The sequence below is a fragment of the Schistocerca americana genome, chromosome 8, assembly GCF_021461395.2.
Source record: "Schistocerca americana isolate TAMUIC-IGC-003095 chromosome 8, iqSchAmer2.1, whole genome shotgun sequence".
In the NCBI taxonomy this organism is placed as follows: domain Eukaryota; kingdom Metazoa; phylum Arthropoda; class Insecta; order Orthoptera; family Acrididae; genus Schistocerca; species Schistocerca americana.
In genome coordinates, this window is record NC_060126.1 from 352,107,160 (window position 1) to 352,129,620 (window position 22,461).

The 22,461-nt window shown below is 40.3% G+C and overlaps 1 protein-coding gene across 2 annotated transcripts in view; it reads left to right on the forward strand.

Annotated features, from left to right (window-relative positions):
* The window catches only part of LOC124545413 (splicing factor, suppressor of white-apricot homolog), a 162,098-nt gene that overhangs the window by 70,712 nt on the left and 68,925 nt on the right, over positions 1–22,461 (forward strand). For both annotated transcript variants that reach the window (XM_047124331.1, XM_047124332.1), the window contains exon 9: positions 8,261–8,681. In XM_047124331.1, the coding sequence (XP_046980287.1) occupies positions 8,261–8,681 (421 nt within the window). The remainder of the gene's footprint in view (positions 1–8,260; positions 8,682–22,461) is intronic.

Consider the following 22,461-nt stretch of genomic DNA (forward strand, 5'->3'; position numbering starts at 1 on the left):
TGAGAGCTTAAAGGTGGAAGACAGGGTAATAGGCAGACAGAGATTACTGCTTGCACATCATGCATGGGTTAATAAGAGTGAATAGCTAAGTGTGTTGTACATAACAGTGGTGGGGGGTGGGTGGGGGGGGAGGGGTGAAAAATAGCCAGGAAAAACAGTGAATGATTTAGAAAACTAAAAAGATAATTTTGTGGTAGTCATGAATGGATGAGTGGCATAGGCAGAGGGAGTATACTGGCAACTTGCATTATCCTGTTGCAGAGCATGCTCTACAACATGACATTCGTGACCTCAATGGCTGTTTCATCACACGTACTTTCTGGATTCTTCCCCCAGACATCAGTTTCTCAGAACTCCGTGAATGGGAACTAGCACTACAACACGTCCTTGGTTCTCACCACCCACCTGGCCTTAATGTATGTTAATTTCTTCTGTCTCAGCACTTCTTCTCTGTAACTACTCTTTGCTTCATCCCGTTTTAGTTTTCTACATCTTTCATTAGTCTTTCCTGGCTATTTTTCACCCCCCCCCCTCCCACCTCTGTTACGTACGGTGCACTTAGCTTTTCTTTCTCATTAACTCATGCATGATGTTTAAGCAGTAATCACTGTCTACATATTACCCTCTCGTCCACCTTCAAGCTCTCAGATTTTCAAATCTTATCTGTTGTAGTCCCCAACAATCAGTCTTTCCTTCTCATCTTGTACGGTAAATCTCCACTGACCCCTGTTCTGGGTGACTTTCTGAAATCTACCTATATTCCTGGACGTCACCAGTCATTTTCCTTCACCCCTCTTCCTTCCCCTTCAACCTGTCTGCCTGAAGAAGGAGCCACTGGCTCTGAAAGCTTGCCAATTTTGTAATTACAGGATAGCAACGAAAGCTGGTTCCGGTGTCACCACTACCATGTTGCCGATCGCTGTGCAAACATTGTATGTTACTGCACAACTGCCTGCTTCTGTATAGTTGTATTGCATTACCACCTTGACTACAGTTTCTGTTTCTTAAAGGATGTCACCAAAACGACGACGTTCACAAAGTGACAATCCATTACACGATGGAGTGCCGTTAAATAGTCGGGCTTTGGAATTGCTACAAATGATGTGTGAGTTTTACGAGCAAGGATTAGAATTAGTTTTTGTTCATGGGCATGCGTAAATTCTTGCTGATAAAGTGTGAGCATACCTCGAAAACTCTAGGACGTGGCCAAAGAACTGTTGTGAGGAAAAGGATGCTACTTCCAGACTTGAAAGATACTAAAGCAAACCGTGTGGAATAAAGCCCCTGTGGGGAAAACAGTGTAATTTTTTTAAATACTACTGGAAAGAAAGAAAAAAGTGCCTTGTCCAGTTACAGATCTTGATTCATTCTAAACTGGTGTAGTTCATCAGCACATTTACAGATATTATAGCAGGGGAGAATACCCCACATATCAAAGTTGCAGATCTTGATTCATTCTAAACTGGTGCAATTCATCAGCACATTTACAGATATTATAGCAGGGGAGAATACCCCACATAACAAAGTTTCTAATTTCCTTAAAAGATTGTAAACTTTTCTCAGTGGGAAAAACGTCACTTGAAATGGTGTTAAAAAGTATGGACTTCTGTTGGTCGAAAAAGCTCATGTCGTCGTGGCTTTTCAAATATATGGTTAGGTGAACCCTGTGTCAGAGCTGTAGAAGCAGTGGATTAATGCTGTACAGATGATACTATGAATAGCAGCAGTTGTCAGCCAACAGGAAGATGATTCCGATTACTTGTTGCCCATGCAGGTTCTTCAAATGGTTTTGTGCCTGAAAGACTTTTAGTTTTTCAGTCGAGAAAAACCTGCAACAATCATGAGGATTTGGACCACCCATGATTTCTGCAGTAGTTTAAAAATTTGTTGCTCTAGTTTAGTGTTCAAACAGTATTTGTAATGTATACTGCACCTTACCATTCTGTGATATTAGGCAAAACTCCAATAGCTAGTGACCGCAAAGAAACTATGGTGCAGTAGTTGCAGGTGAGAGACATCACAGCAGACATAAGTGTGACAAAGCTGCTGTTATATCCACTTGCAAAACAAAATAAGCCTGTGATGCATACTTATGTCGTAGGTGAAATTTCAAGGGAACAGTTCGTACAGTATTGGGCTACTGCCTTATCAATGCCATTTTAACCCAATTGAATACCTTTAGTGTGATGACAGGGCTTACATTCAAATTAATAGCAAGTCTTTTATAATAAGTGAAGTGGAAAGGCTGCTATGTGAAGGTCTTGCTGTAGATACATGGAGGAAGAAAGTAGACCATGTTGGTAAGCTTGTTAGATAAGCACTGACTATAGACAGAATTATAAACAAGAATGAACAATTAATGATTTCTCATGATCATGATAATAACAGTGATGGCAACGGTTTTGATGCCAATTTCGATGATAGAGGAGGAGAACTGGATGGAATTGTGCCATTGACATCGTAAATTGGCGAGTGTAAATGTTTACAGAATTAATTCTTTATCTCTGAATCCAAGTAGGCTGTGCATCTGTTTCTTTATTTTGTTCTGCATTTGTGGATGGCGTGTTCTTTGGTTTGCTTAGTTTTACATTATTATATGATGTGCATATTTTAGGGTAACAATTTGGAGTGATTTCTCATAGATGCTGTCATTAACTGCTGGTGGTGTTTGTGCCCCAGTTTCATATACCATACTATCAAACGCTTTTTATCTGTTACCATTCTCTCCATTGTTAGAAAAATGTTCTTTGTTGGACTTGCGTATACATTATCGTGCATCAGCTTATATACACGTTGATCGTAGCTTACATTCACAAAACATTTGAGGGGGTGTGATGGATGCTACTGCAACCTCGCAATGATGGATGCTGCTGCAACCTCGCAATCACAGTATAGCCAACTACTCTTAAGCTGTCAAGTGATGTTTCAGCAGCCCTGGTGTATATGTTTGATTTGAAGAGTACCGAAGTTAGGCATTTTCATATATTACAATGTGTTACTGTAGTCTTGTATAGTAGTACCTACGCATTCAAGCAGATGAATAGCCATTCAAATGCTAAGTACAGCTCATCAGTGGATCTTGTTAACTGGAAAGTTAGTTTGCCAATAGTGCGCACCCTCCGATTATTTTCGGTACTGCTGTAGGAGGCAGTGAACAAGTCTGAGGCCAGCCAGAGGAGGTTGACGAGGCAGTCATTTGACAAAACAAGAGGTGGTCAGTGGATTTGGAGTTAACGATTGTTTTGCTGTGAATGGATATTCTGATAGTGTCACAGTTGGCTGTGAGGAAGCAGATCATATGCTCATTCGATGAAAAAGAGCACGTGGACTTTAACATGGTGTGGTGTGGTACTCTTTGGTTGCTACATTTAGAATCATTTTCTCTGAGAATACTGTTTTATTGCTAACAGGTAAATAAATTATGTTGTCGTAGTAGTGTGTTGTGGTGGCTTAGTAGGTTAGTGCCAGGCTATGAATCCAAGTATCTGGTTGTTCAATTCAGTGTCACCCTGAGGATTTTTTTTCTGCTACATATCACCTCTTCCATTTCTGGTATGATTTAGGGTGAAGACAGCTCTCTCTCTCTCTCTCTCTCTCTCTCTCTCTCTCTCTCTCTCTCTCTCTCTCTCTCTATGACAAGTCAAAGTTCAGGCATGTAGTAATTGCTATGGGAAGTGGAAACCAAACACCTCTTCTGTTTGTCATGTTCTGTGGAAATAAAAATTATTTATAAGTCGCTTTGAGTTTAATGTTGGTGAAATGTTTTCTATTTACGTGACCAGCAGAGCTAATAATTTTCTTCTTGTTACATAGATAAACATGTATTTCATTGTTCTTGATTTATTTTTCCTGCTTTCCACATCAAGACAAACAATATTTCCATTTCTTTATTTCCAGTGGTGACCTTAAAAAATTTTCGTACCCTGCAAACAAGTTCATTCTTTCATAATACAAAACCCACTTATATCCTTCTAAATCCGAGGCAAGTTTTATACATTACCCACTGTTATAAATTTTAGTGTTTTATTTCCATGTATTCAAAAGATTGCAGTATATTTTAGACAATGTTCTTCTCCTCCACACACAACTTTAATTTTTTTTTTTTGTTTTGTACCTAAATTTAAAAAACTTGTATTGGAAACAGTCAGCACGATCCACGTATTTGTATTTCCTGTTCTTCCAGCCCTGACGAAGACTCCCGACTGAAATGGCTGAAACTTCTACGTCTCAAGAATCTGCTCCATGACCAACACAGTCAGCCAACAGTTATACAGAAATATATACCTTGAATACACTATCATATGTGTGTATTTGCCTTTAAGCATTTCTTCTATTTTTGAATATAATAGAGGGCAACATTCCACATGGGAAAAATATATCTAAAAACAAAGCTGATGTGACTTACCAAACGAAAGTGCTGGCAGGTCGATAGACACACAAACATACACACAAAATTCAAGCTTTCGCAACAGACGGTTGCTTCATCAGGAAAGAGGGAAGGAGAGGGAAAGACGAAAGGATGTGGGTTTTAAGGGAGAGGGTAAGGAGTCATTCCGATCCCAGGAGCGGAAAGACTTACCTTAGGGGGGAAAAAAGGACAGGTATACACTTGCGCGCGCGCGCGCGCGCGCGCGCGCGCGCGCGCGCGCGCGCGCGCGCACACACACACACACACACACACACACACACACACACACACACACACACACACACACACACACACACACACACACACATTTGTAAAGGCAAAGAGTTTGGGCAGAGATGTCAGTCGAGGCGGAAGTACAGAGGCAAAGATGTTGTTGAAAGACAGGTGAGGTATGAGCGACGGCAAATTGAAATTAGCGGAGATTGAGGCATGGCGGATAACGAGAAGAGAAGATATACTGAAGGGCAAGTTCCCATCCCCGGAGTTCTGACAGGTTGGTATTAGTGGGAAGTATCCAGATAATCTGGACGGTGTAACACTGTGCCAAGATGTGCTGGCTGTGCACCAAGGCATGTTTAGCCACAGGGTGATCCTCATTACCAACAAACATTGTCTGCCTGTGTCCATTCATGCAAAGGGACAGTTTTTTGCTGGTCATTCCCACATAGAAAGCTTCACAGTGTAGGCAGGTCAGTTGGTAAATCACGTGGGTGCTCTCACACGTGGCATTGCCTTTGATCGTGTACACCTTCCGGGTTACAGGACTGGAGTAGGTGGTGGTGGGAGGGTGCATGGGACAGGTTTTACGCCGGGGGCGGTTACAAGGGTAGGAGCCAGAGGGTAGGGAAGGTGGTTTGGGGATTTCATAGGGATGAACCAAGAGGTTACGAAGGTTAGGTGGACGGCGGAAAGACACTCTTGGTGGAGTGGGGAGGATTTCATGAAGGATGGATCTCATTTCAGGGCAGGATTTGAGGAAGTCGTATCCCTGCTGGAGAGAGTCTGATCCAGTCCCGGAAAGTATCCTGTCACAAGTGGGGCACTTTTGGGGTTCTTCTGTGGGAGGTTCTGGGTTTGAGGAGATGAGGAAGTGGCTCTGGTTATTTGCTTCTGTATCAGGTTGGGAGGGTAGTTGCAGGATGCGAAAGCTGTTTTCAGGTTGTTGGTGTAATGGTTCAGGGATTCCGGACTGGAGCAGATTCGTTTGCCACAAAGACCTAGGCTGCAGGGAAGGGACCGTTTGATGTGGAATGGGTGGCAGCTGTCATAATGGAGGTACTGTTGCTTGTTGGTGGGTTTGATGTGGACGGACGTGTGAAGCTGGCCATTGGACAGGTGGAGGTCAACGTCAAGGAATGTGGTATGGGATTTGGAGTAGGACCAGGTGAACTTCACTTGTATAGACCCTCTATATACTCCTTCCACCTTTCTGCTTTCCCTTCTTTGCTTAGAACTGGGTTTCCATCTGAGCTCTTGATATCCATACAAGTCGTTCTCTTATCTCCAAAGGTCTCTTTAATTTTCCTGTAGGCAGTATCTATCTTACCCCTAGTGGGATAAGCCTCTACATCCTTACATTTGTCCTCTAGCCATCCCTGCGTAGCCATTTTGCACTTCCTGTCGATCTCATTTTTGAGACGTTTGTATTCTCTCCCTGGAACTCTGTACAACCTCTGGTTTCTTTCAGTTTATCCAGGTCCCATCTCCTTAAATTCCCACCTTCTTGCAGTTTCTTCAGTTTTAATCTACAGGTCATAACCAATAGATTGTGGTCAGAGTCCACATCTGCCCCTGGAAATTTACAATTTAAAACCTGGTTCCTCAATCTCTGTCTTACCATTATATAGTCTATCTGAAACCTGTCAGTATCTCCAGGCTTCTTCCACGTATACAACCTTCTTTTATGATTCTTGAACCAAGTGTTAGCTATGATTAAGTTGTGCTCTGTGCAAAATTCTATCAGGCGGCTTCCTCTTTCATTTCTTACCCCCAATCCATATTCACCTACTACGTTTCCTTCTCTCCCTTTTCCTACTACCGAATTCCAGTCACCCATGACTATTAAATTTTCGTCTCCCTTCACTATCTGAATAATTTCTTTTCGTCATACATTTCTTCAATTTCTTCGTCATCTGCAGAGCTAGTTGGCATATAAACTTGTACTACTGTAGTAGGTGTGGGCTTCGTGTCTATCTTGGCCACAATAATGCATTCACTATGCTGTTTGTAGTAGTTTATCCGCACTCGTATTTTTTTATTCATTATTAAACTGACTCCTGCATTACCTCTATTTGATTTTGTGTTTATAACCCTGTATTCACCTGACCAAAAGTCTTGTTCCTCCTGCCAGCGAACTGCACTAATTCCTACTATATCTAACTTTAACCTATCCATTTCCGTTTTTAAATTTTCTAACCTACCCGCTCGATTAAGGGAACTGACATTCTACACTCCGATCCGTATAACGCCAGTTTTCTTTCTCCTGATAACGACGTCCTCCTGAGTAGTCCCCGCCTGGAGATCCGAATGGGGGACTATTTTACCTCCGGAATATTTTACCCAAGAGCACGCCATCATAATTTAACCTTACAGTAAAGCTACATGCCTTCGGGAAAAATTACGGCTGTAGTTTCCCCTTGCTTTCAGCCGTTCGCAGTACCAGCACAGCAAGGCTGTTTTGATTAGTGTTACAAGGCCAGATCAGTCAATCATCCAGACTGTTGCCCCTGCAGCTACTGAAAAGGCTGCTGCCCCTCTTCAGGAACCACATCTTTGTCTGGCCTCTCAACAGATACCCCTCCGTTGTGGTTGCACCTACGGTACGGCTATCTGTATTGCTGAGGCACGCAAGCCTCGCCACCAATGGCTAGGTCCATGGTTCTTGGGGGGGGGGGGGGGGGCTATTGAAAGTTAACATCTTCAAATCCAGTATTACATGTCCATCAGTAATACAAGTAGTAGAAGCCAGATGAATATGGAGTGGTAGCAAGTTTTGTCAGGGATCTTTCTTATTTATACTGCAAATTGCATTCAGCTGAAGATGAAATGAAACCAGTCAATTTAAAAAAACTGTTTTATCTCTAATATATGATGCTTTTTGATAGTACAGCAGTTAAAAATCTGCTTAGGGTTCCCTACCTCTTTAAAAATCTGCCTATGTGAGAAAAGATTGTTTATAACCCCATGCGTATTTGATATGGAATACCAAAGATGAAAGTGCTTTCGCTATCTACACTTGCCAAATTAGTTTGCAGAAGTATTTCTGTGTATTTAGGATTTAAATATGATGGATACACATTCCTTGCTGACAGGTTTGTATTTTATAACACACTTGATAACAAGTCAAACAGTGGAAAATCCAGGATGGGATGTAACAATATTATTAAAAGATAGCTGCTACTCACCTTATAGCAGAGATGCTGAGACGCAGATAAGCACAACAAAAAGACTGTCACTGGTAACAGTGGATGGGAATGACGTTGTGTAGACCATTAATGTAAGAGTAGCATCCAATGTGACAGTATTTTCGTTAAGAAAATAGTTTTCAGTGGAAGTGGTTATCATGAGATTTTTATCACACTGTTTTGACCATAATTGTACTTGTATAAGATTTGTATCTGAAATTATTTTGTACATGTGTGTGTGTGTGTGTGAGAAAGGATCATAACTCACCAAATAGAACAGGCATTGATCAGAAAACTGGCATGTAGAAAAGATCAGTTGATGGTTGGGTTTTAGGCCCTGAAACAGCTTTCAAATATACAATATGGTGTGTCTGATTTTGTTTGAGATAAGTTATTTTCACATTGTATTCATTGTTTGCCGTTCCAGGTTGAAGCTCATCCAGAATCAATGATAGAAAATGGAGAACAACATCCAGCTGATGAAAAACAGCTGTATTTACAATCCCCAGTTGCAAGCGAAGAGAATGAAAGCCAGCAGCAAAATGATGATAGAGAGAGGCAAAGGGAGGAAGAAGAAGAAGAGGAGGAGCAGGAGCAGCAGCAGCAACAGCAACAAGAAGAAGAAAAAGAACAAAAGGATGACGATGAGGAGGAGGGAGAGGAGGAGGAGGAACAAGAAGAGGAGGAGGAGGAAGAAATTGTGAAGGAAGTTGAAGAAGAAAGAAACAATGATTCAGAGATGGATAATGAAAATACAGAAAGTCAGAAACACAGTGAAAGGAGTAGTCGTGAAGTCAGTCCTACGACTGACAGTGAAAAGGAGGGACAACCAAGAATCAACAAGCCAGGTGAGAAGATACTTTTCACAAAGTTAGATGCAACTACCAGCTTAACTACTGTTGTGTTTGTACAGGTGAATGCAGTAACTGTGAAGATCAGTAAGATCACAAACAAGGTCTTTTTGTAACTCTTTCATTGAAGAATTTCTTTTATTATCCTAGATTTTGAGCATCGTAATTTCAGCAGTATGCCTCTTGTTTCCTGCCATGTTTCTTCACCAGCCAGTAACGGTCTCCACAGCACATTTGTTGAAGCTATTACTGGTAATCACAAGCATAAATTACTGATCACCATTCACATGTTGTAATATTTCTGAAATGGAATGGTACTCACATAAAATTATTAATGAAAGAAGGAAAGAAACAAAGAAACTGTCTCTCCTGGAACTTACTTATTCTTTATCATGTATCCTCTTTGTACAGAGAGAAAATTGAAATATGAGAACAATAATTCTTTGCTTTCATTGTTGCTTAGCAGATTACTCTGGTAACATAAGACTGATATTGTTAGTTCACACAGAGAAATAACAAAATAAAAAAAAGTTTTGCATTTTGCTTTATTTTGAGTGCACAGATTATCAAAGTTCCATACATGCATTAATATCCTACACTAAGTAAGTTTGACTTTGGAATCTGTTTTCACCATATTTTTCAAATAATTATGCCTCCTGTTATGACAGCTAATTACATATGGGGGAGCTTGACAGAAAAGCGTGTAATTTAATGAGGTGATGAATACAAAAACTAAACTCTCTTCAGTTCTGTAGAGAGGAAGACGATTGAATGCCCAAAGAATAAAAAGTATACCTTTGTCTTGCTGTAGGTCACAGAGTACAACACCTTTAAATTATATTGTAATATAATAAACTTGCTACATTCGAGGTGTAAAAATGAAACAGGTTTGCCACATTGCCCCCAAGATAGGTTAAAATTAGACAGGATCATTTCAACCTACTTTCAAATTTAATTTTCATAAATTGACATTATGAACATTACCATAACAGAGTGAGTCAACTGGTTAGTTGAACTGACAGATTAAGTGAAAATATTATGAAAAGGAAAGTTGCTACTGACCATATAGCGGAGATGCTGAGTCACAGATAGGTACAGCAAAAAGACTGTTACAAATAAAGCTTTCGGCCAGTAAGGCCTTCGTCAAAATTAGACACCACACACACACACACACACACACACACACACACACACACACACACGTTTGAGTGAGTGTGTGTGTGTGTGTGATCGATTTTTAATGAAGGCCTTACTGACCGAAAGCTTTATTTGTGGCAGTCTTTTTTTTTGTCTCAGCATTTCCGCTTTATAGTGAGTAGCAACTTTTTCTCATAATATTGTTACATTCCATCCTGGATTTTCCACTGTTAGATTAAGTGAAAATTTACACACACATTTTACAGACTTGACACGCAAGTTTTGAAACAAAACTTCGCACATATGCAAATAAATTACATTAATACCTATAACAAAAGAAAATTGATATCAGATAAAAGTATTTAAGCTGAAAGATATCACTATTGCTAGGGACTGCAAGATGTAGCACCTATTTTTTGCAAATTTTGCATCTGTTTTTGTCAAAATTTGCATATATAATTTTTGTTTGTAAATGATTAGATGCTCAAATTTAAAATGTTGTCTTGCTACATTAGTGGAGAGAAGCAAAGCCATAGTTCTTTGATTGGGGCGCTGTTTGATTGGGACGCTGTTTGATTGGGACGCTGTTTGATTGGGACGCTGTTTGATTGGGGCGCTGTTTGATTGGGGCGCTGTTTGATTGGGGCGCTGTTTGATTGGGGCGCTGTTTGATTGGGGCGCTGTTTGATTGGGGCGCTGTTTGATTGGGGCGCTGTTTGATTGGGGCGCTGTTTGATTGGGGCGCTGTTTGATTGGGGCGCTGTTTGATTGGGGCGCTGTTTGATTGGGGCGCTGTTTGATTGGGGCGCTGTTTGGTTTTGCAAGAATGTCCAACAGCTTTTTTCCCTGAAATGAACATTGTTTTCTTCGTTTGACTGTACTTAAGTTTTTAACAAATGATCTATGGAAAGGAGTACCGTTTTTCTGCCATTGACCTGGATGCATTTCTTATATAGGATGTTTCTAGACATTATTTGCCTTTTCCCACCCAATTTGAAATTTACAAAATCTACAGAATAATGAGTTCGACCTTCGTGGGCCTTTCATAGCTGTGTGATCCATGCTTGGCAATGTCACGGGTAGAACTGAAAAGGCTCTTAGCAGAGATGTAGAACCAAAAATAACTCTATTTTAACATTTGGGAAATAATTTCAACGCAGTTGAAAAACGTGATAGGTTTTCTTTTCCAGTCGCTAAGGTGCAGAGCACAGACGCTATACTTGTATAGTGGCAGATGACCGTGATTGTGAACAAACAAGAATTTTGACTGCCAGAGTGGCGTGGAGAAAGAAGCACTGCCACCCTCTTGGAGGGCAGTAGCTTAGATCCGTTCTCTGTAAAAGCAGAACTGACACAAGGATCGCTGATCTCTTCTGGTGTTGTAAGGGTCATATTAGAAATTCGTGATGGGCCAGGGTTATACTCTGGCTGCTGAAACATGTCACTTCAAGGTCACTCCCCAAGCAACATGGAGTTGGTAATATAACTAACAAACAAGTGAGGAATGCGAGGTGCCGCATCTTCTGAACCAATAACAGCACTGAACAAAAGCTGGTTCTGGTGGTCGCTGCCAGTTGCCAGCTTCCGTGGAAACGTCGTATGTTAGTGCGCGAACGCCTGCTGTTGTGTTGTGTTACTGCCTCAACTACAGTGTTTGTTTGTTAAAAAATGTCGCCAAAATGATGTCGTTCACCAAGGACAATCTGTTGCACCACAGAGTGCCATTAAATAGTCTGACCTTGGAATTGATATGAAGGACGCATGAGTTTTATGAACAAGAAAAAGAATTTGTTTCTGTTCATGGACACGTCGATTCCTGCCAATAAAGTTTTAGAGCGTACCTTGAAAACTTTAGGAATCAGTGTAAGAACAGTTGTAAGGAAAGGCGTGCTACTTCATGACTTACAAGACAATGAAGTAAACAGTGTGGAAGAAAGCCCCTGTGGGAGAAACAGTGTGGTTTTAAGTACTTCGGGAAAGGAAAAAGAGCAGCCTCATCCTGTTACAGATATTGATTCTTTACAATCCGATGCAATTCGTCGGCACATATAAGGATACTATAAAAGGAAAGAATACCCCACAATAGTGAAGTTGCTAATTTCTTTAAAAGAAAGTGAACTTTCCTCGGAGGGAGGGATCACTTAAGAGGATATTAAAAAGTATGGGCTTCCATTTTAAAAAGTTAGATGGACGAAAAAAGCTCATGTCGTTGCAGCTCGTACCATTTTCTTATACAAAATTGTGGGAAAGGACATACACTCAGTCAGATGGTTAGACGAAACCTGGGCCAATGCTGGAGAATCAGTTGAGAAATGCAGGACAGATGATACTCCAAATAGCAGCAGTCATCAGCCAACAGGAATGGGATCCCGATAGTGGTCCATGCAGGATCTTCAAATGGCTTTGTACCTGAAGGACTTCTAGTATTCTGATAAAAAAAACTGGTGACTATCATGAAGGTATGGACCACCCACGGTTTCTACAATGGTTTAAAAATTTGTTGCTCCAGTTCAGTGTTTCGACAGTGTTTATAATGGACAATGCGCCATACCATTCCGCGATTTTAGATAAAACACCCACCACTAGTGACTGTAAAGAAACTATGGTGCAGTGGTTGCAGGCGAGAGACCTTACTGCAGACATGAGCATGACAAAGCTGCTATTGTACCTGCTTGCAAAAGAAAGTAAGCCTGTGAACCTAAATACATTGTAGATGAAATTACAAGCGAAAGGGTCATTTGGTAATTAGGCTACTGTTTTATCACTGCCATTTTAATCCAATTGTGTTGGTTTGGAGTAAAGTCAATGCGTATATTAGAAGTAACAACAAGACTTCTACTATAACAGAAGTGAAAAGACTGCTGCGTGAAGGTCTTGCTGCTGTAGATGCTACCTCATGGAGGAAACAAGTAGACCATGTTGCTAAACTCATAAGAGAAGCACAGACTATAGATGGCATTATAAATGAAAACAAACAATTAATGATTTATGATGATGATGATGATGATGATGATGATGATGATGATGATGATGACGATGACGATGATGACGAAGACAGTCAACGGTTTTGGTGCCGATTCCGATGATAGTGAAGGAGAACTGGATGGAATTGCGCTATTGGCATCGTAAATTGGCGAGTGTAAATGTGTACAGAATTAATTCTTTCTCCCTGAAATCGGGTAGGCTATGCATGTTTTGCTTTATTTCTTTCTATGAGTGTGGATAGTGTGTTCTTTGGTATGCTTAGGTTTACTTTATTATACAACGTTTTACGTGCGGCCATTACGGTAACTATTTGGAACGACTTTCCATAGATTTGTCATTAACTTTGGGTGTTTTTATTTCCTGGTTTCATATACTATCAAACGCTTAGTCTCCGTCGTCATTCTCTCCATTGTTAGAAAAACGTATTTTGTTGCACTTACGTATAAACGTTGATTGTAGCTTACATTTACGAAACATACTTCGGAGTTGTGGGCGTGTGTGGTGGCAGCTATTGCAATCCTCGCATTCGCAGTATAGCCAACCACACGAGAGGTGTCAAGTGACATGTTTCACCGGCCTGGGTAGTCACTTCACTCATTCAAGGAAAAAAGAAAAAAAAAAAAAAAAAAAAAAAAAAAACACCCACCAGCAACATACAACATAAATCATTCAGGAACAGCTACTACGCAATTACTTGTTGATATTGGCAGAGTATTGTTAATGATGTAGTTCAGGCCCAACCTCTTATGGTATTTGATGCATCCATGGGTCAAAACATCCGCCACCTAGTTTGCCACATTAAAATTAGATAATTTCGGCTTTTTGCATTTTGAGGCAGAATTTGCGTGTGTTTTGCATTTATTGCAAAATGTGCATTTTACCAGCCCCTATTACTTTTTTCAGTGCATTAAATCATCAGTTTCAGTAGTTTTGTTAAGGATTATTTTGTTTGAGTTAAAATATTTTTGCACAAACTGGTATAAAGCTATTTTTAGTGTAGAATAGAGTTTGTTAGTAAAAAAAAAAAAAGAGAGAGAGAGAGAGAGAGAGAGAGAGAAAAGAAGAAGAAGAAGAAGAAGAAGGCTATGACAATATAAGGGGAGGTCAGATACAGTCTTGTAAGGATATTGCAGGGTAGGTTGTGTAGAGAAATAAAAGTTAAGGGAAAAATTCGATATGCTTCACCATTTATGAGACAATTAGCATTGGAGTTAGCCAGTCACTGATGTGCACGTAAATTCAAGTGGCCTGCCAGATACAATTAGTGTTGGCTGTTCTCGTGGCATAGATGGTGGTTCAAGAGACCAATCAGCCTTTGGCTCAGTTTCAGTCCTTACTATCATCCCATGTCTAGTTTTTGTATGGTGTTCTTGTTTGGTTTGAGGAAACCAAATGAAGGATATGTTTGGTGACACCATCTCTGGCAGGCCAGTTGAATTTGCATGCACTTGTACTTATTGGGTGACTACAATGACAGTTAACTTGGAAACTGTGAAACATATCAAATTGTTTTTGTAATAGTTATTTCTCAGCACAACCTACACTGCAACACCCTTATAAGCTTTTCATATTGTTTCTGATCGTCCTGTACATGTTACATGAATAATTATATAGAAAGATATGTACATATTTTCATATTTCATATTTGCCCTAGAGTGCTTGCTGGTTTGAAAGGACAGTTAGTTACTACTGTTTTCAGTATCATGATTACAAGTTTTGCTTCATATGAACATCGGTCTTTGGTTTTCACAACATTGTTACAATCTGTAAAATTTGGTTTTGATGATGCCAGCTTGATTATGGCTCTAGTAGCTTTTTATTCAGGGACAAGTTATTTTCCGATCTGATACTAGTCTGGTAGCTGTGGGGAAAGTACCCTTAAAACCAACAGCAGATAGGCTTCTGGCATCATAATACCTGGATACATGGCTTACATAAGACATGTTGGACATCAGTATTATGAAAAGGAAAGTTGCTACTCACCATACAGCGGAGGTGCTGAGTCGCAGGTAGGCTCAACAAAAAGACTGTCACAAATAAGCTTTCGGCCAGCAAGGCCTTCGTAAAAAATAGACGACAGAGGTGTGTGTGTGTGTGTGTGTGTGTGTGTGTGTGTGTGTGTGTGTGTGTGTGTGTCCGTCCATTTTTGATGAAGGCCTTGCTGGCTGAAAGCTTATTTGTGACACTTTTTTTGTAGTGCTTATCTGCGACTCAGCACCTCTGCTACATGGCGAGTAGCAACTTTCCTTTCCATAATATTGTTTCATTCCATCCTGGATTTTCCATTGTTTGAAATGTTGGACATCAGGTAGCCAGGATATTTTGACACAGCGACATGGAGTGGCATCAGGCATTGTCGGCATGAAACATGACTAGCCTAAAGGTGCATTTCATACTGCTGATATTAGTATTCGATGGATATGTTTTGACAAAGCATTTCACAGTAAGCTGGCAGAGTATTTTTTAATTGTTAATGTTATATGGAGGTTTGCTGCCTGGAAAATATCAGTTCAAAACATTTCCAGCCGCTTCCTTTTGCATCACTGGGTATGTGTCACTTGCTCACCTCTTGCAGTCATTTTCTGTCTAATTTATACAGTGGCTGGGTAAACATAGCATCTGTAGAAACAGTCAACACACAGCACTTTTGCTCACATTGTTAGACTTTTAACTGCCTTTGTGACACAGTGGAAACGCGTGTACAAGTTACATGGCAGGTGATTCAAAAAGCCATTTAAGAGTGTTTACAAGTGCATGGCCAAGTGTGTACTTCCAGAGAATCTTCAATCCACAAAGCTCTCATGGCAAAGTAAGTCATCCAAATAAGGTAAGTTTCATTCACTTTAAACTGACAATAAAATTAACATATGCATGCCTATGTGACGTGAAATGTCATGAGCACTTGTAAAGTAAACATCGCAGTCACCAACACACATTTGTTGATAGAAATGTTCCATACCTAATGCAAGCATAATGAGCTACACATTCACCTAACAAAATTTGGACATAGCAAATAAAAATGAACAGAAATCACCAATGAAACAAAACTAAACTTATAGCCAGGCCTGTTGGCATGTATAGCATTCTTTGTGACTTGGAAGACCCAAGCTAATTATTTTGGTACATGTTTGCAAGTTGGACCTGGACAATCATGCCTTTTTTTTAGTGGTAATGCTATTGGTCCTTCACAGACAAACTCTGTACTGAGTTTTTTTATCAAAAAATTCAGAGAATAAATACCGGACGCAATCACATCCAATTGGGACAAGATAACTTACCATTGACAAATAGACCATAATTGCAGTTCATTAGCATTGCACACACCTAATGATTACAAATTATGGAAGTACCTTACCTCCCCGCCTCCTAAGTCTACACCACAAGTTACCACAGAAAAAAGTCACACGGAGTGAAATCTGGTGATTGGGGAGGTCATTTCATGAAACAGCTGTCCCCTTCTGTCCAACTAATTAACGTGAGGTTCCTAATTACAATTCTTATGCTAATATGAGAAAGCAAAACATGTTACTTACTAACACACAGAAATACAGTAAACACCAAGTCACATACATTCATGTGAGGAAATTATATACATCTGTATGATGTGACTCATGTCCTATGCATTTGTTTATATATACATGGTGTACATAGTGTCCAGGAACACTTTCAATTATTTATTGGACAAGAACAAAACATTGTTCAAATATCATACATATGTCATTTTGAAGAGAAACCCTGAAAGTTTTTTTTTTTCATGTATATCACGACAGCTTAGTTTCGTAATTTGCCGATAGTCAGTGCTAGTCACAAACATGGCAAGTTCAGGTGCGGAGTGAGCTTTCTGTGTTGGAGTTAGACAAAAACAAGTGTGCTACAACTGTTGAACGGATGTTTAGAACCAAGTATGGTAAGAAGCCACCAACAAGGGAGGCCATTTACCACGGGCACAACAAATTGATGGGTTGCTTGTGCCCGACAAAGAGAAGTGGCCGTCCAAGTGTGAGTGAAGTGAATGTGGAGCACATACGAGAGAGATTCATAAGGAGTCCAAAGAAATCGGAGCATTGTGCATCCCGTGAACTCGAAATGGCTCCAATGACAATGTGGGCAGTCCTTTGACAGAAGCTGTCTATGAAACCATTCAAATTGGAGCTACTGGGTACCTGAACATGGAGCGGCCACATTGATGGTTCGCCCATGCTACAGAAGGGAACAGCTGTTCCATGAAATGGCCTCCCCAATCACCAGATCTCACTCCGTGTGACTTTTTTCTGTGGGGACATATTGAAGATCTGGTGTATGTACTGCCTCTACCACAAGACATAGCAGAGCTCCGGGAGAGAATACGGGAAGCAACTGCCGCAGTCGATGATGCCATGCTGGGACGGGTATGGCAAGAATTCAATTACCATATTGACATCTGCCAGGTCACTCATGGTTTGCATATCGAATGTTTGTAAAATATATATTTCAGAGTTTCTCTTCAAAATGCAATATGTATGACATCTGTACAATGTTTAGTTTTCGTGCAATGATTAATTGAAAGTGTTCTTGGACTTATTGTACACCCTGTAGAATGGTTTGCTGTCAAATGGTTCAGTAATTCTCCAGCATAATACCTGGTTTACCTCTCTGGAGACAGTAGGTCGAGGGTGGAGTAGGATGCCCAATTAAAAGGTTCATGACCTATGACATCAAATTTACACTCTTTAATAGTGGATTACCCCAGGGCATACCTAGCCAGCAGATCAGCTCAGTCTTGGTCATCAGTGTGACAGTCCAGCTACTTTCTCTTCAGTGGTGCTTATCATGTCCTTGAAAGAGCAAGGGCTTAAGGTGGTGTGACATGTGGAGCTTGGATTTGGATCCCACCATCTGCATGTGTACCTGCAGACAGAACAGGCCATGGCCTTCATCTGAAGCTAGCAAATTTATCTTAAAGGTACGGCCCCCTACTCGTGAAACAAAAATTCCAGCAGAGAAGCTGATCATAGTGTTCTTCTCTGCAAGGAAGTCAGTGCCAGTTATGCAATCAGTCACAAGGCTATCGACAATGAGGAAATTGTGAAACGTTACCTGTGCATCCAGCTGCACTTCAAGGTGGCTTGCAGCCCAGCAGCATTACCACTTGTAACTAGAGCACTGAGGATTCTGCATGCTTTAACAGGCAATGTCGGCACCTCTTTGCATTTGGAAATTTGTCTTGAACAAGGTGGTTAAAGTTAGTCAGAGTATCAATTCTGTCACTCTGTTGTAAAGGGATAGACGTACCAGTGTCCCACAGTTTCAAGTTGTTCTAGAGCTCTGAAATTTCGTGATGCATTGGTTGCAACCCCCCCCCCCCCCCCCTGCCCTTGCCCCCCACCTCCACCCCCCCACGCGGATCATCTTGGCCATAGTTACATTCCTCTACTCATTGTTCCAAAACTTTGGAAACACACACTTTCATGTCTTGCAGATGTCCTTGGAGCATCTTCCAGAATTTAGTATTATTTTCTTTACATTTTCAAGGGGGATCATAGCTTCTTCAGTGTCAGATTCACACCCTCACTCACTAGCGGTGTGAATCGGACACTAAAAGAAGTTACAATTTTTGTTAAAATGTCCTCTACGGATGGGGGACACAACGATGGGTTCAAATGTGAAATCCATTTGACCATGGCATAATAGCCCAGGACATTTTATTAAGTGTTACATTTCTGGCTGTGAATGTTAACATTTTACAATTAATTTGTTGTGGAGTCTGCTGAACAATTTGTTATTTATTATTTTTTTGTTTTATTTGTGATCCAGTTTGAAATTTCTACACATATTGAGGAAATTTGCTCCTCAAGCTTCCCTCCAATATGTCTCTCTATCTTGCCTGAAATATCAGCCATTTGGTGAGATAAAGTTTCAAGAGTTAGGCTGATTTTTCCCTGCTCTCTAGCTAAGTGATTCTCCTCAGCTGTGGCTTGATCAGGTTCTTTGATTTTTGATTCTATCACACTAACCTTTCCAGTGACAGAATCTACGAAGTTAATCATTTTTCCAATGCAGGTTTTTTCATTGCTTATAAGAGTCTGTTCTTGGCTCATACAAGCAATGAAGCCTACAATCATCTCTTTAATTTTGCTAACCCGTCAGTCATTTCATGCTTTGTAATCTGTACACTTGCGCTTTTTGGTGTAATTTGAGGTTTGGAAGTTGATGAACAGACATCATATCTGACCTGGACACATTATGACTACATGAATCCGTTGCATACTTGTCAGTTAACAAAATTAATTGAAATTAACCAGTTTCTACTATTTAATGTACAAAAATGAGAAACCTGGTCCTAAGCACTAGTTGGGTGCAACAGTGGCTGATCAGTTTACAAAAACAGTTTTGTAGGACTATGGACAGTAATGTAATTTATACACTACATGCTCTAAATAGCCTTGCTAACTCAAAGGAGGTTGCAAATTTCTACAGGTTATAAAATTCTGCACACTAAACATCAATGTAACGAGAAGATGATTCTGCTGTCACAACTCAATGGAGAATTTGCTTCTGTGAAGTTTAAGATAAAGTTGAGAATTATTTCATCTTGCGTACTGAATCCAGGCAAGTTGACTTTTGGATTGTGGTTTTTCTGGTGAAATTTTTGTGCTGGTCTTCATCCAACTCTGCCTAGTTCATGTAACAAAATGGATTGTAGTCAGATTTAAATTGATAGTTGAGACTTCAAGTGTTGGAGTTGGTTTCCTCCAATTTCCTCCAATCAGAACACTCAGTGTCACATCTACAATGTTTGCTGCGGCCAAACTACCACAACAATTGGTCAGTTCAATTCCAGTTCTTTGTCCAGCATTCTTCCTTGATGTGTTTGGATTTGTATTTCATTTCATTCGTATTTCGTCACACATGATAACCACACAAACTTCGCACGCCCCCCCCCCCCCTCCCCCAACACACACACACACACACACACACACACACACACACACACACACACAAACACAAACACTGCTAATGAAACACACACATTTCATTACACAGCACTAACCACCCAAGATGTGGTTCAGCATCACAAATACTGTTGTTATAATCACAGAGATTGGCTTTCATTAGAAAGCCTTGTACGATGTTACGTGCAACTGAATGTTAGAAGAAGAATTGATCGTTGCAACTTGACCCCCAAAGTCATAGTAACAGCCACCTCGTGCAGCGTAGTGGCATAGCACGGTGGTTAGCCTTTAAACCTTACTTGTAAAAGGACATAGGTTCAAATCTCTTCAAACAAAGCAAATTTATTTTATTTCTAAATCTAGTCAAAAGACTTTGATTATTATTTTTATTCAGTTAATTGGTTTAACGGTATTTTTTAATTCTAGTACTTTGCTGAGTCATTTTCATAATCATATTGGCTTTTTTATTTGCTCATATTTTTCTCCAATCATGCTGTTTTCATTTGGGATCTGCCTGTTTTTCCTATAATCCGCAACAAAGGGCCAACCAGGACTCCTCATTTGTTAGTAACAGCGAGTGTCACCAGTTTGAGGATAGTTTCAAGTAATCAATGATAAAGAGAAATTAAAGTTTGCTTTTAGCAATGAAACTGACATTTTGTGTTTTGAGTTTGCTTGCAGAGGTTAGCTTCATTCGCCATGATCAAAGTAATTGTGATTTTAGTTCTGTTGCAGATTGTTGACTTCCATTGTCTCGCCATGATCAAAGTAATTGTGATTTTAGTTCTGTTGCAGATTGTTGACTTCCATTGTCTCATATACATTGTACATCATGAGGCTGTGGTTAGGTTAGGACATGAGTTTAAGTTCAGGACTACAAAATACGTCGTCTGTGGTAGTTCAGCCATGGGCAACTTAAAATCAGCTGTCGACAGAGCATCTCACATTTCTCTCATACCTCCCAGTGGCTGCTTCAAACATTGCTGTTGTTGTTGTTGTTGTTGTTGTTGTTGTGGTCTTCAGTCCTGAGACTGGTTTGATGCAGCTCTCCATGCTACTCTATCCTGTGCAAGCTTCTTCATCTCCCAGTACCTACTGCAACCTACATCCTTCTGAATCTGCTTAGTGTATTCATCTCTTGGTCTCCCTCTATGATTTTTACCCTCCACACTGCCCTCCAATACTAAATTGGTGATCCCTTGATGCCTCAGAACATGTCCTACCAACTGATCCCTTCTTCTGGTCAAGTTGTGCCAGAAACTTCTCTTCTCCCCAATCCTATTCAATACTTCCTCATTAGTTGTGTGATCTACCCATCTAATCTTCAGCATTCTTCTGTAGCACCACATTTTGAAAGCTTCTATTCTCTTCTTGTCCAAACTATTTATCGTCCATGTTTCACTTCCATACATGGCTACACTCCATACAAATACTCTCAGAAACGACTTCTTGACACTTAAATCTATACTCGATTTTAACAAATTTCTCTTCTTCAGAAACGCTTTCCTTGCCATTGCCAGTCTACATTTTATATCCTCTCTACTTCGACCATCATCAGTTATTTTGCTCCCCAAATAGCAAAACTCCTTTACTACTTTAAGTGTCTCAATTCCTAATCTAATTCTCTCAGCATCACCCTACTTAATTCGACTACATTCCATTATCCTCATTTTGCTTTTGTTGATGTTCATCTTATATCCTCCTTTCAAGACACTGTCCATTCCATTCAACTGCTCTTCCAAGTTCTTTGCTGTCTCTGACAGAATTACAATGTCATCGGCGAACCTCAAAGTTTTTATTTCTTCTCCATGGATTTTAATACCTACTCCGAATTTTTCTTTTGTTTCCTTTACTGCTTGGTCAATATACAGATTGAACAACATCGGGGAGAGGCTACAACCCTGTCTCACTCCCTTCCCAACCACTGCTTCCCTTTCATGTCCCTCGACTGTTATAACTGCCATCTGGTTTCTGTACAAATTGTAAATAGCCTTTCGCTCCCTGTATTTACCCCTGCCACCTTTAGAATTTGAAAGAGAGTATTCCAGTCAACATTGTCAAAAGCTTTCTCGAAGTCTACAAATGCTAGAAACGTAGGTTTGCCTTTCCTTAATCTTTCTGCTAAGATAAGTCGTAAGGTCAGTATTGCCTCACGTGTTCCAGCGTTTCTTCGGAATCCAAACTGATCTTCCCCGAGGTTGGCTTCTACTAGTTTTTCCATTCGTCTGTAAATAATTCGCGTTAATATTTTGCAGCTGTGACTTATTAAACTGATAGTTCGGTAATTTTCACATCTGTCAACACCTGCTTTCTTTGGGATTGGAATTATTATATTCTTCTTGAAGTCTGAGGGTATTTCGCCTGTTTCATACATCTTGCTTACCAGATGGTAGAGTTTTGTCAGGACTGGCTCTCCCAAGGCCGTCAGTAGTTCCAATGGAATGTTGTGTACTCCGGGGGCGTTGTTTCGACTCAGGTCTTTCAGTGCTCTGTCAAACTCTTCACGCAGTATCGTATCTCCCATTTCGTCTTCATCTACATCCTCTTTCATTTCCATAATATTGTCCTCAAGTACATCGCCCTTGTACAGATCCTCTATATACTCCTTCCACCTTTCTGCTTTCCCTTCTTTACTTAGAATTGCGATTCCATCTGAGCTCTTGATATTCATACAAGTCGTTCTCTTTTCTCCAAAGGTCTCTTTAATTTTCCTGTAGGCCCTT